This window comes from Ipomoea triloba, chromosome 4 (genome assembly GCF_003576645.1).
Source record: "Ipomoea triloba cultivar NCNSP0323 chromosome 4, ASM357664v1".
Classification (NCBI taxonomy): Eukaryota; Viridiplantae; Streptophyta; class Magnoliopsida; order Solanales; family Convolvulaceae; genus Ipomoea; species Ipomoea triloba.
Genome location: NC_044919.1, coordinates 943299 through 957788, shown reverse-complemented (window position 1 = coordinate 957788; position 14490 = coordinate 943299). Strand labels below are relative to the sequence as shown.

The following is a 14490-nucleotide window of genomic DNA, read 5'->3' as shown; positions in this document are numbered from 1 at the left end:
ATATATATATATATATATATATATATATATATATATATATATATATATATATATATATATGTGAATGACCATACATGAATTTCACATTTTTCACCAACACCCAAATAAGGCCTTCCATACCGCACCTTCTCCATTTCCATCTTTAATTTTGATTATCCATTGCTCTATCTCTCATCACCCAACTGCACCTTCCTATCCTTATTGCCTAATAGCCAATCAAATAAAACTTTAAAAGTTCAAATTGCACAATGGATACTCTCTTAGATACATGCATCACAACTTCATATAATTAAGGATAATTAAGTAATTTAAAAAGTTGATTGGCATTTTGTGAGTTTCTACCTTTCAACTATCACAACTTCATATACTTAAGGGTAATGTAGGACAACTCCATATGAGTTAGTTGGTCGAATGATTTGATACTCAAGATTCTAAGCTTTTAAGTTTAATTCATGTGAGAGTTATGTTTATATTTTTTCTTGATATTTTCTTGTGGTCTTTTGACGGTTAAGAGTTATAGGGCAAGCTTCACATTGTCACATTTGGGTGCGGTTGTTGATTTTCAAATAATTCAAAGGACACTATACTATTGAGTATTGACAACGAATTTGTGTATATACTAAATCACTAATGAATAAAAACATTAAATATTACCTTAAAAGTTTTTTTTTTTAAAGGTTGATTGGAAATTGAATTTCTGTGAATTTATGCCGCTCGACGGTCACCATGATTATTTATTTTAATTATTTTAAACGTTCGATCATTGATGGTTGAAAATTAATGAAACACATTCGACAATCTAAACGACCAAGTTTTCCACTGATCTTTGTTGGTGGATAGTGTTACTGATCACTTTCGACGAGTGATAATAAAAAGTAACATTGAACAATTCTTTAGGTACCGAACCAAAGTGATGAAAAATTGTCAGAAATATCAATTTTTGAACGACAATCTTAAATTTTTTTTTTTTTAAACAATCTTAAATTTCTAACTACCTTTTTGTGGTGAATTATATATCTCAATTTTGTAGTAGCAAATTTTATTATATTTTAATTACTTACACCACTTATAATTGCATGTGCAAGTAAATAAAATAGAAAGTTGTAACACGTATACCAAGTTAAATCACTCGATAACCGAAATTTGTTTAAATAACATGTTTTTTTTAAAGCTAAGCCGCAATCATATCTTTGCCATAATCAACCTACCGACAAACATATCCAAAGTGGATTAACATCAAAGTGATTACCTTAAACTAATGACCTCCAACTTAATTCGTTTGTTTTTTCCCCAGTTTCGTATCCCAAATGCAAGCACGTAGCAGCTTCCCCTCTCTGCAATTGCATGTGACTTAGTACTGCGCTGTATCTGCTACACTTAGCTAACCAGACCACTTTCTGCGGCTAACTACACCGTGTCTACACATGAAACATAATTAGCACACTAATTAAATCCCATAATCTTAGTCCAGCCTGTTAATTGCGGTCAGTGAGTCCAAATTAGTCGTCAAAAACATACCCACCCCCACACCCTTCATCTCCGACATCTTTAAACAAGTCATGGTGTTCTAATGCTAAACAAATTCTAACCTTAGCAACAAACAATACAACGTACCGTCCATGCACCTACGTGTTGTTTGTCCTTTTCCTCTTTGATTCCTTTAGTTTTTACTCTATTTATTTTTGGTTGTTTATGTGTAAAGACACCCAATGTCCTTCTTATTGCGTGAAACTTTTTAAGATTTGACCTAAGCCGTTATTTTACTCGAGTTTTTTTAGGTGACGAAGGAAACTCTCAATACCACTTGAGAGTGTGAAGAGTAAATAACGTCTTGTGACCTTAATCGACTGGTAAGAAATACCAAAAAAAGTAAATTAATATATGTTATGCATATACTAATTAACTAGTCGGCTCAAACCAAAAAAACTAATAGGATATTCGATTTATTTCTGTACACATACAAAAATCCATCATCAAATTAAACTTTGTAGTTCATTAATAACCTGCTTAACAACGAACTGTTTGAGATTGTAAATTCAACTCAAGTTGTGGATGATACTTGTAATTTCTCTTACCATAATATTAATTCACTTGTGTCGTGTTGATAGAGTTTGACTATAACTCATAAATAGGTTGTATTTGTAAAGTCTAACTATTACTTAAAAGTTTGATTATTACTTAAAAGTCGATTAATCAAAAGTATGATTGCAGTAGGCGCTAGACCCTAGTTGGATGGTAGACTAGCGCCTAGCTAGGTACCGCATAGTCAGTTTATTATATATGTATATAAAATTAATAAGGCCGATTCGACCGAGTTAACTAAACTAACTCGACCGAGTTAGACGTCTAGATGACCGTCTAAAAATTAATTGGCCTCGATTTAGAGATGTCTAGCGCCTAGGAGACTGATTAGGCCAATTTTTGTAACAAAAAGTAAGTCATGAGTACAAAAATAAATCCTCAAATTTAACCATTTTAAAATAGCACACTTTGTGTCAATTATTAGGTTCTACTCATCGTTTTTTAATCTTTTGGAACCTAGCTAGCCACCACCTTCTTTCACCATCCCATTCCATTATTATAAAGTACTTATATATATGCTTCTCTCCCACCACGTACACCTCACAAGTCACACCTCCCAAAGCTAGAGAGAATAAGAGAAGAAAGAAACACATACATACATATTACTTACTTCTTCACTTAGATTCAACCTTTTCCTAACTTCTATCTAAAAGTTGGAAATCATAATCAAAGCATAGTTGTTGTAATTGTAATGGCTTCTTCGCCGGCGCAAAGGAAATTTCACGCTTCATTATCATTGGAACGCCGGCCACGGCTGCTCAAAGATTTCCTCAACGACGACTATCACCATTCGTCGGCGGCGTCGCAGTTGCTGATTCGGAGCCGGTCAAAGGCGGCGTCCGCCACCATCTCCGGCGCCCTACACAAGGTGATCAACATCGTCAAGTTCTTCCCCTTCGCCTCCGCCGTCAAGTCTCCCTCCGTATTCATATCGAGAAAACTGTCCAAAAGGACGGCGCCGGCGCCGGCGAGCGGTAAGAATAACCTCGGCCACGATAACCTCCGAGAGCGGCCGGCGGCCATGGTCAAAGTCAAGGACATTCTCCGGTGGAGGTCGTCCCGGGACCTTGCGGCGGAGAAATCTACGCCGCTTCTGGACGACGAGTTCTGCTACTCGCCGAACAGGTGCACCACCGCCACCACCACTACCGCCGGTAGCAAGAGATCTAGCTGGTGCGACAGCGATTTTACCGCGGAGGATTTACCGTTATGGTGCGGTGAAATCGACGAACAAGCCGTAGGGACGATGAAAAGTGGTAACAAAAAGAATAGATTTCTACCCGATGAAACTGTCGGTGGGTATTTCATGGACGACAAACAAATGGACCCGCAGGTATTAGTTTATTTAATTTCCTTTTATTTTCATGTCACATAATTTTTGTCTTTATTCTCCTACTTTTAATTATTTTCAAACAATAATTGGTGTTAATAATTTGCAGTTTGATGAGAACGATCAGCACAGCCCAGTTTCAGTTCTGCAGTCACCTTTTAGAGAAGATGAAGATTTCAGTTTCCATCGCAGCCTTGCTACCATAGAAAGTATGTTCACCTCTAAATCTATTTAGACCTGTTCTATTAGCTGATTGGTTAGAGGATATAAATAGTTTATAACATTAATTAATTGTATAAAAGTGTTTGATAAATTAGTTATTAACTAAAATTTCTTAAAAAATTAAAAACATTTTGGAGTTACAACAAGCTGATTAAAAAATGTTTATATTATGATCAAAATTAAGTGTGAGTACTTATGGGAATTCTTCAAATGGTGAATGCAGGCAGAAAATGCATGCTGATGCAAAGAATTCAGCAGCTGGAAACCCTTGCCGGCGGGGTGGGAGGAGCCACCACCCGGCCGGAGAACGGCGCAGATGAAGAAGAAGAAGAAGGAGGGATCCGAGGAGCCAACGACGAGGCAAAACAGATGATGATGATTCATTTGACGACAGAAGAGATTATAAGCTGTTCCGAGGAGTCATATGAATGGGAAGTGGAGGAGAAGAGGGAGGCCTATATTAGAGATATGGAGAAGGCTGCCGGAATGCGGTGGTACAATTTTGAGGAGGAGAAGGAAGAAGTGTGCCGGGAGGTGGAGGTTGAGGTGTTTAGGGACTTGGTTAATGAAGTTTTAGCAGAGATGTTTATGCATAAATTACACTCTACTAATTAGATTATTAGGTTCTAGTGGGCACATGTAATGGTTGCTAGTTATTCTCAGCATCCGAAAGATTATTAGGTTCTAGTGCACACACATGTAATGGTGAAAATATTAGGGTCAGTACTCATTAGTATTTGCCCAAGCTCTAGTCTAGCTATATATGTACATTTCGTATAATACTTCAATAATGAATTTTTAATTTGTTAAAATAAAGCAATGTAATATATATATATATTTTCCATACAAAGGAAAAGAGAAACAAAAAAACTATAAGAATTTAAACATAGCAACACTTATCACATCAACAAAAAACTCGGGCTTAAACCCTTTCAGAGTTTTCAAAACTTTGTAGATAGATGCGAGTATGATCACGGAGCTGACCACAACCATTCCACATTCCATCCATGCAAAAATCAAATTTAGTTGTCACTCAAAAGCAGAAAACATGTTTTTGTTGCATATGATAATGTCTGTTTTTTTTTTTAACCACCTAGACTCTAACTCATCAATTGGTTAAATTTGTAAAAATAAAAAACAAACTATAAATAAAATTATAATTCGTTCTTAGCTTCTTGTAAATTTAAGACAACCCATTGTTTTTAACCCTATAGAAACTATGTTGTTGTCTCATGCAATAGATTGCAAAGTGAATGTGTTGTTTACTAATTCTTCTAGCAAGGCAGCAATAAGTAAATAAAAAGCAGCAGGCAAATTCAAGTCGTATAACTCAAAATCTGTGAATGAGAACAATATGTCAATCTGCTATACAATTCCTTATTCCCCTCTCTCTTTCTCTATATATACAGTACCAATATATAAGTAACAAAGTGAAAAGCTGCACTTTCAACACCTGTCATTGTTCTATAATTTTGGTAAAGGTTTGAACTTCGCAAAAACAAAACAGCAAAAATCAGATGGTGAGATTTTCCTGAATTGCAAGAAATGATCCTACTATGCTTCCTCCAACATCTGGGAAATTTTGACATCCAGGAAGAGACTTCACTTTGCCTTTGCGATCGACTTCCACGGGGTACTTCAGTAGATGCGCTCTCATTTCTGTTACTTCGTCGGCTGCAAATTGTCTCCAGTTCGCCTCCCCCATTGATCTAACTCGTCGTACACATTCTATAGACTCTGGCTGCGTAAAACAGTCCTCTACCATTCCAAGATGCTCAGCCCAGAGTGACATTCTGTATCCATAAATCTGTAGAAGATACATTTTCACACATACCAACAGCTTAATTACAGTTTAATCTGTCGAGTCTTGAAACAGAGAAGACATTTCTAAAGACATAGGCCAAATATGATGGTTCTGTGCTAATCAACTAATCAAGATTGTTAAATAGCGCTTGATGTTTGTATTACCTGTCCACGTGGATTTGATTGTTTTCTTGCCCATGTATGCTGGGGTTGATAAGCTCCCATCGCAATCTCTGTATCTCTGGTTCCCTCTAAGGAGCGCTGGTTGATGTTTGCTGAACCCAATATCACATACTCGTCATCCACAATCATGCCTTTAGAATGCACATAAATCATGAACCTACGGTATTTTTGACAGAGTGCCTGAAATGACATACCGTCAAACAAGTTAAAAATTAGCAAGTCCATCACACACGAACACAATTTATCTTAAGTTTGGGCACCACGTTGCTAGAGAGAGAGAGTGTGTGTGTGTGTGTGTCTGTGTGCCGGGGGCAGGGGGACTGTAGGAGATTATTAGGATATACCTGAGGACTATTTGCTGCGACAGGATTCTCATTGGTTGGTGCATCATCAGCACAGGGAGTCTCACGGTTTCCAAGACAAAAGAAGTTTAAATAATCTTGTGGAGAAAATGAATCCTCGAGTCCAACTTCCACTAAAGCCTTGTAAATAGTCTCATACATCATTTGCATTGTCTTGTTCTGCAAATTAAATTCTTAGTCAAAGTCTGCACTGAAGCAACTAATAAATAGGCAGCCTTACAGAGCAATATAAATATTTTTTGATATTTTGTCACATATTAGCGTACCCATGACATGCATAACTCTGAAATTCTTGACATAGGGAGTTAACGATGCAACTCTTACCTGCCAGAAAAGAATCCTTTGTGTAGCAGCACCTGTTGGATTACCCTCTGGCCACATTGGGATGATAATATATACTGCAAATCTTTGATTTGCTCTTATTTTGTCTGCAATTTTGAGTGCAATTTCCATTGGAATCAAATTATCGGCACCTAGAAGAGAGCATGACTGGCGTTAGAATTTTTTTTTTTAAAAAAAGCTAAAAATAAAACTGTCAGTGCCAATGCTATACAGAGAGAAAAGTAGTTTCCTACCGACGTCTTTATATTGACTCCAATTGTACGAGGAGCCAATAAAGTATTGGTTTTCAATATAGATATAATGTTGTGCAGAACGAATAGCCTTCACATATGCTGAGTGTATGCTCATATCAATAAGTACGTTCTTCCCACACACCAGGTTCTGTCAAAAAGCATTATGAGATATAAGGTGGTAGAAAATTAGAAATTAAATCATATTCTTTAAAAAGAAAGAATTCTCTCTCTAGCACCTTCATTGTAGCTTCTTTAGGATCCTTAGGAAAGCCTTTAACAGAATTGGAGTCTATTGAACGGAAGATCTGCATAAGAATGGCAAGAAAAGCATGCAAAATTGGTTCAATCATCATTAAAGCTTTTGTCCATTCTCTCAAAAATTTGAACTTACCTGCACATGCCAACCTTCAGGATCATCACCACTCACATATGGGATATCAGATATACCTAGAATTTCAGGCATTCTTGCTATTCGTAGCAAGGCATCATCAAATGACATTTTCAATTTTTTAATGCCATGGGGCTTTGCAGCCTTTAACCACCGCTCTTCAAAATTGGTCAGAACATCATATGCCGCTGGACCATCAATTTTACAGTGCAAGTCATGCCATGGTTCTCTAGCACAACCGGCAACACTCCCCTATTAAGTTAATAAAACAGATCAATCGATTAAAAACAAGAACAAGGATTATAATGCCTGTTGTGTTAATAACAGTTCTTAGTAAATCAAAGAGAAGATATAAAACAGTTTTCTGATTTTCGCAGATAGTCTTAGAATGAGAAACAGGCCTATAAGATATATTTAGAATGTAAAACTTACAGCGAATGTGGGATTATGGTAGTCGTCTGAGTGCAGAGTCTGCAGAGTTCTAAATATAGGATGCTCTGGAGTATCATATCGACCATCACACAAGTCAAGTCCTCCAACAAACGCTATAATTTTTCTTCTATTGTTGCCAGCCTCAGCATCAACTATCACAGTTTTCTGATGATGTGTATAAATAACTCCAACTTCCTGACAATTAAGTACAAAAGGTATTAGGCTTTTTTATCGTAACAATTTAGACTCGGAGATGATTAGTTGGCAACAAACTATGGTCTCTACATTAACATTTCAACCATCAAATTGACCATACAGATGTGTGTAACGTGATTTTGCATAAGCAAAAAGAGCTTTGAATTTAAGCAGCGGGATAGCTGAAGCGCATTCTCAGCATTTAAAGAGGTGCTAATAAGTGATAAAGAAACATAGCAACGCTGTTATGCTATGATTCTAAAAGAGAGCAACTATATTCATAATTTAGAAAAGAGGGCCCACAGTGGTGTCGAGGAACCTTCAGGAGACGAGGTTGTATTTGCATTTTGCAATATCATTTACTTCTATTTAAATCACTAGCAGTAATAATCTTTAAGAGTGAAAATGCAGGTAAGAATAAAGAAATTATCTTGAAAAAAAGTCATAGAGTTATAGAGAAAATAAAAAAAAAAGGTTACTTTGAAGAGAACAGGTAGACAAATAGGATGAAATCGGTGTCTTTTCTCACATATGCTAGAAACTGCAAAAGATGATACCCCGTAATAAACAACTAAGTAAGATCTGTATTCTCGTCAAAATTATTATCCTCAACAAAAGTCTCGAAAGAATCTAGAATCTCCAAATAGTGCAACCAAAGCTAAAAGAAACCTTAACCATAAGAAATTTGGAATGTGCATTACTAAAAACAGCCAAAAAGAGAAAGAAGAAAAAATTTGTTACCCTCTGCTTCAGCCAACTATGCCGCTTCCCAGCTACACGAGGACAAAGAAGCACTTGTACTGAAGAGTGTTTAAAAAAGCGACGAGTTTCTTCATCATGGGTTGCCATGACTCCATCCTGCATTTGCCAAATTTATGGTTATTAAGAATATGTTAAAGTTTCCAAAAAAAAAAAGAAGCATACTTTCAGAGAGATTAAATGTCAATAAAGCCCTATCAAGAGTACAAGAAACACTATAACAGAAGTACAAAGTTAGTCAAGATAATCAAGTTAGATAAATAATGACCAATGTTAGAACACTTAGGGTTCTAATAGATCAAAATTGAAAATTCTATCACATTGGAAGACTAGTGGTGTAGAAATCTTTTGTTCAATTGCATTCTTCCAAGCTCTTTGGTAATCTGACAAGTCATCTATTAGAAACCATCCTCACAATTTTTTATGAGATTATATAAGATGATGAAATGGATTGATTAGTATAATTTCAATTATATTGATACAAGGGCACCAGGAAGTTTAATGTAAACTTAAAGAGTATAAAAGTCTAGAATGCGACAAAATGAGAGGAGATATAACTGAGTCTATATATCCCAGGAAAAATATAATCAGAACTTTTTAGTCAGTTTGCACAGCTATTTTACAAAAATAAGCTTACCTCTCAATCATTAACAGGTGTTGGCAAAGCATGCCTAGAGACACAGATGAAATTAAAGTTCCTTGGAGATGTTCAAATATGCACTCGGCACAAGTTATTTTAAATGCAGATAAACTATTTACCGTTTTATATCCAAGAATGTTCCTTGAGGTTGGATCATCCCATACAAGCAACAGCACCCTCACTCCTTCCTGTGACTTTGACTTCAGCAGTTCCCCCAAAGTGTAGCCTTCCACAGAACTATCATCTCTAATCAATCTGACATTGTGCCACACTGACCATCCAGTGATATAGATCAACCTCCTGGCACTTCGTATTGCACTGAAGATATCATGCCAGCATTTCCCATGAACGTACTGCATCCCATGATCAAGTGGCAAATTTGGAAGGAATCCATCAGGAACATGTGCATCTTGGTAAAGAGTAACATTTCCACCCTTCCTTAGTGGAAAATACGTCCCAGGAACCCCATTATACTCAGGACCAGCTCCAACTCCACAATGGTAAATGCTCAATTGCTCCATTGGTGTATATTGGATGGAGAGACTCAAGAAAGCTCCCGCCTTGCAAGGCTTCCCATTACTTGTAAGGATTGGAAAGGACCCCTCAACTTTTCTCCCTCCATATATGTGTTCCACTGGAATTGCCACAGTTCCTATAAGCTGGGATCCTACCACATCACTGTCCTTCACAACAAAATGCACTTCAGCAGCAGAATGTGCAACAGGGACATAAAAATATTGATGCCAAACAGGATTTTCACTGTTGCTCATCACATAAGTCCGCCCAATGGTTGCACCTGCTACTGAAATTGAGACATAGGGATCGCTTGTGATCTTATTACTCAGGTGTCCTTCAGTCTTATTGTTCCCATTACCTGACAGTTTGAACACATCCCCTATTGTTTTATGAAACATATCCATGTTTGGGAGATTTTTTGCTTCATAGACCCAAATATCCAGATTCCCATGTAATAACAAAACCCTCAGAGAGCCTTTAGAAGGCGAGACTGGCACAAGTTGGAGACTCTGATCAGGGCCTGTTTCCATAAATGAGCTCGAGTATGAAAGATGATGATGAGGAGTGGACTCAGCTTGTGAAGAACATGCATCCCAACTTGAGAAGGAGGAATTAGGATACCCATATATTGTCCCCTGCGCATTATAGTTTGGGGTCATAGATCCTGGCCTAGAGTGGTACATTGGAGGGGAATCAGGTACTGAACCTGGTGCAGGGACAGGAGGGTGATTCTCTGACAATTGCATGTGTGCTAAAAGATCTTCCACAGGTGGATAAGCTGGAGGGCATGTGGGGGCATTATCTATGCCATGATCATAATTTGCCACATTACTACTACTAGACAATGTACTAGCTTGGTGATCAAGCATAGGGTAGATATTGACTCTTGACGGGTGGCTCTCTAGAGGCTGAGGAGGCACAGGTTGTTGATAGTGCTGAGATGAACCATAATCGAAACTACCTTGATGTTGAATAATAGGTTGAGCGGACGAAGCTGGAGGAGGAGGAGGCATATATCCATGGTAGGGATAAGGAACAAGACCAGGATGAGGATGTGGTGGTGGTGGGGGATATCCATAATCTACTGGACCTGGCTGGTATCCACCAGTAGAAGGATCTGGGGGAGCATAGCTCAGATGGCCAGAATGTGAAGTGGTGAAAGGATGTGGATACTGAGGATATTGAGGGTGAGGGTGAGGATGAGGGTATGGGTATGGGGGATATGCACCAGAGCTAGGAGGAGGAGGATAAGGTTGATTTGAAGATGGTGGAACCTGAGGATACCCATAGGCATTGCCATATGGATAGGGAGACTGAGAATTGTAGTTCTCCATTATTACACACAAACAAATTCAGCTCTTATTGATCTAATACACATAAATCCATCAAATAACCCAATCAAATCCCCCAAAATTCACAACAATCAATAGGGTTCGCGGTTCCCATCTTCCTCCTCAATAATTACACAAACATTGCTCCTTTACACCATACAACCAAATTTGAACATCCAAATATCAAATGTCAAATGCGACTCTTAATTCAAATCAAACTTAAAATACAATAGAATAAGAAGCTTTTCACAGCGATGAAGAAAGAATTGCAGAAATATTGGAGATTGTACCTTTAGAAGGTTGACTGTTTTAACAATATCACAGTAATTTAAAGAACAGTTCTCTGAAAGCTCCCAGCAAGATTAAGATTTAAGGAACAGACCGCCATGGAGGAGCTTGTGAAAATAACAAGAAAATTGGTCCGCCCATCATACACACGCGCACAGGTAAATGTATATAGACGTGTATATTAAACGGTTTATGTAACGCGTTCGTTATTCTATGTATGAATACGTCTGTCGTTGAAAACGGTGGAGAAATAATTGGCGGGGTTAGGTTAACGTCCGTTTGAGAAATTTGATTGGCTGTGACGGGCTTAAGGTAAACAGCATGTGACTTTGACCTCAATATGATGACTTTGGGTACGGAATAGCTGGAATCGGTCGATCTACGTTGGCACAAAGGATTTCAATTGGTCACAACGTAAAATTTTGGAAGAAGGATCAGATTTGAATTTTAAAGTGATAGGGCTCCTTGTGTACACAATAAGCAAAGTTCTAGTCTCTATATTCAGCTGAATTATCACCGTGATTTACATTATACTCTGTCAAGTCGAGGCGTGAGAGACTTATCTCATATGCTCTATCGAGTCGGGACGTAAAGTATCCTTAAGGATTCAACTTTTTGAGAAAAAAGGATCAGGCAAGTGATTGTTTAGAAGAATTAATACTAACTCAAATCCAACTGATGATAATTAATACTCATAACTATTAGGACTCTACATAATAGAGTCATACTATAAGTCTCAGTCCTAGTTTACTTATGATTCTCAGTCCTAGTTTACTTATTGATTCTCTTGTATATATACTCTTGTATTCCTACAGTTATATTCGGTGAACTCTAATACAAACATAATTGTTCTCATCTGGTATCAGTCGCTAGGGTTTCGTTCTTGTTCCCATGGCTACGAATGACGGCTCTGCCTCTGAGCGGACCGTTTCAGATGTTGCTGTGAGTTCTGCGGCGCCGGCTCCCGTGTCGTCGCTCTCTTCTGCTCATCACTACATTAGCATCAAACTCAACCACCGCAATTTTTTGTTTTGGCGTACTCAGGTTCTCCCGTTTCTACGTGGCCATGATCTCATTGGTCTTGTTGATGGATCGTGTCCTTGCCCGGAGGAGTTCCTCCCTGCCGTGTCTGCTGCTACCTCGTCCGCTGCTGCTGCCCGCGTTCGGAATCCGGCGTTTGTTGCGTGGTCTCGCCGTGATCAAGGGTTGCTGTCTCTCCTGGTTTCTTCGCTGTCCGAGGAGGTGCTCTCCATCGCCGTCGGCTGTAGGACATCGAAGGAGTTGTGGGATGCCATTGAGCAGTCCCTCGCTTCCGCCTCTCAATCCCGCCAACTTCACTTGCTTAGCCAACTCCATGGTCTCCGGCAAGGAGATTCGTCGACGGCAGAGTATCTCGGGCGAGCTCGGCTTATTGTTGAAGATTTAGCTCTCGCCGGCCGGAAGGTAACGCTGGAAGAACAGAACCTGTACGTGTTCCGCGGCCTTCGACCGGAGTTCAAGGGTGTCACCTCTTCGCTGGCGGTTCGAGGACATCCGGTGATGCTCCTTGAGCTTGCTGACTTGCTGGGCGCGCAAGACTTCATCGCCGGTGATGATTACGCATTGCCTGGAGNTTGTGAAGGATATTCGGACCAAGGAAATTCTTTTGCGGGGCAATAGTTCCGGTGGGCTCTATGCCTTGCCGGTTCCTTCTGGTTCACCTTCCGCGTTTATTTCTGCTCGTGCTTCGGCGTCTACGTGGCATGATCGTTTGGGTCATCCGCATCAGCGTGTTTTACATCGAGTCTTGGAGTCTTGTTCTGTTAGTGAGTCGAATAAAACTTCTCATACTGTGTGTTCTGCGTGTCAAATGGGTAAATCTGCACGTTTCCCATTGCCACGTGTTGTCTCTGTTAGTTCGAATGTGCTAGATTTAGTTTATACGGACATTTGGGGCCCTGCTCCTGTACTCTCTTCTGAGGGTTATCGTTATTTTGTTTTATTTGTGGATGACTTTTCTCGTTATACTTGGTATTTTCCTATGAAATTAAAGTCAGATATATATTCTGTTTTTGAGCGTTTTCGATGTTTAGTTGAACGTGCCTTCAATCGTAAAATCAAAGCTGTTCAATCTGATTTAGGGGCTGAGTATAAAAAGTTACATTCTGTTTTTGTTCAGCTTGGTATTAGTCACAGGCAATCTTGTGCGTACACACACGAACAGAATGGTCGTGTGGAACGGAAGCACAGGCATGTGGTTGAAACCGGGCTAGCACTTATGGCTCGTGCCTCTGTGCCGTCTCGGTTCTGGCATTTTGCTTTTGAGGCTGCTGTTTTCCTTATTAACAAAATGCCCTCGCATACTCTCCATAACTCTAGTCCTCATGTCTTAGTGCACAGATCTCAGTCATCATATTCCTTTCTTCGTGTCTTTGGCTGTCTGTGCTATCCGCACTTACGGCCATATAATCGTCATAAACTGTCTTACAGGTCTTCTCCATGTGTCTTTCTGGGCTATCCTGATTCGTTTCGGGGTTATAGGTGCATGGACCTGCGTACTAATAAAGTTTTTGTGTGCCGTCATGTGCGGTTTGATGAAGCTGTGTTTCCTTTTGGTGCTAAGTCTGTTTTGCAGGCTCCATCAGAATCTATTGCACGACCTTGGGCTGAATCTGTTTTTCATCCTGTGGCTGATCCATCTGTGGTAGCTCCCTCGCCTCCTGCTGATGTGGCTCAGAAGAGGCCTCGTGGTCGGCCACGTGGTCGTACTGTGCGTCCCACGGAGAGGTCTCACTCCATGGCCACTAGGAGTCGGTCTGTGGCTCCGGTTGCGGGTTTGACTGTGCAAGTTTCCTCTGTTGATCCTACTTGTTATACTCAGGCAGTCAAACACTCTGAATGGAGGGAGGCAATGGATCAGGAGTTCAATGCCTTGTTGCAGAATCAGACATGGTGCTTGGTTCCTCCCACTGCGTCTATGAATATTATTGGCTGCAAGTGGGTGTTTCGCACGAAAAGGAAGGCTGATGGATCTGTTGAGCGCTACAAGGCCAGGCTCGTGGCTAAAGGGTTTAATCAGGTCCCGGGTCAAGATTTCTTTGACACTTTCAGCCCGGTGGTTAAACCTACTACAGTCAGGTTGTTGCTCTCTCTTGCTCTTTCTTCTGGTTGGCTAGTCAGGCAATTGGATGTGCATAATGCATTCCTTAATGGTAATCTTACAGAAACTGTTTACATGCATCAGCCTCCGGGGTATGTTGATTCTCAGCACCCTGATCATGTTTGCTTGTTGAAACGCTCCCTGTATGGTTTGAAGCAGGCTCCCCGGGCTTGGTTCACTCGTTTGCACACTTTTCTGTTATCTGCTGGTTTTAATGCCTCTAAAACTGATGTTTCGTTATTTTA

The 14490-nt window shown here is 39.5% G+C and overlaps 2 protein-coding genes across 3 annotated transcripts; one reads left to right on the top strand and one right to left on the bottom strand.

Annotated features, from left to right (window-relative positions):
* Positions 1–2630: 2630 nt before the first annotated feature.
* On the top strand, positions 2631–4450 carry LOC116016376. Its single transcript, XM_031256615.1, has 3 exons — positions 2631–3415; positions 3522–3621; positions 3858–4450. Exons 1-3 carry the CDS (start codon positions 2774–2776, stop codon positions 4247–4249), a joined length of 1134 nt encoding a protein of 377 aa, XP_031112475.1. The 5' UTR covers positions 2631–2773; the 3' UTR covers positions 4250–4450.
* Positions 4451–4927: 477 nt separating this feature from the next.
* Positions 4928–11265, bottom strand: LOC116015487 (phospholipase D gamma 1-like). 2 transcript variants are annotated; one of them, XM_031255565.1, is made up of 11 exons: positions 11109–11265; positions 9091–10965; positions 8314–8430; positions 7378–7572; positions 6949–7197; positions 6794–6862; positions 6558–6705; positions 6307–6455; positions 5965–6141; positions 5603–5800; positions 4928–5441 (listed from the first exon to the last, which is right to left on the bottom strand). In XM_031255565.1, the coding sequence occupies exons 2-11, from the start codon at positions 10819–10821 to the stop codon at positions 5148–5150; spliced, it is 3327 nt and encodes a 1108-aa protein (XP_031111425.1). In that variant the 5' UTR covers positions 10822–10965; positions 11109–11265; the 3' UTR covers positions 4928–5147. The 2 variants fall into 2 exon arrangements, with proteins under 2 accessions (XP_031111425.1, XP_031111424.1); XM_031255564.1 differs by having other exon boundaries at positions 9091–11264.
* Positions 11266–14490: the final 3225 nt, after the last annotated feature.

What these genes read in the sequence shown, in the direction of transcription:
- LOC116016376 (XM_031256615.1), top strand. Translation starts at nt 2,774, where the DNA reads ATGGCTTCTTCGCCGGCGCAAAGGAAATTTCACGCTTCATTATCATTG. An exon ending in ACAAACAAATGGACCCGCAG is followed by an intron (nt 3,416 to 3,521) that starts GTATTAGTTTAT and finishes AATAATTTGCAG; the next exon opens with TTTGATGAGAACGATCAGCA. An exon ending in CAGCCTTGCTACCATAGAAA is followed by an intron (nt 3,622 to 3,857) that starts GTATGTTCACCT and finishes TGGTGAATGCAG; the next exon opens with GCAGAAAATGCATGCTGATG.
- LOC116015487 (XM_031255565.1), bottom strand. Translation starts at nt 10,821, where the DNA reads ATGGAGAACTACAATTCTCAGTCTCCCTATCCATATGGCAATGCCTAT. An exon ending in ATAGTTGGCTGAAGCAGAGG is followed by an intron (nt 7,573 to 8,313) that starts GTAACAAATTTT and finishes CTTAATTGTCAG; the next exon opens with GAAGTTGGAGTTATTTATAC. An exon ending in CTAAAGAAGCTACAATGAAG is followed by an intron (nt 6,706 to 6,793) that starts GTGCTAGAGAGA and finishes GCTTTTTGACAG; the next exon opens with AACCTGGTGTGTGGGAAGAA.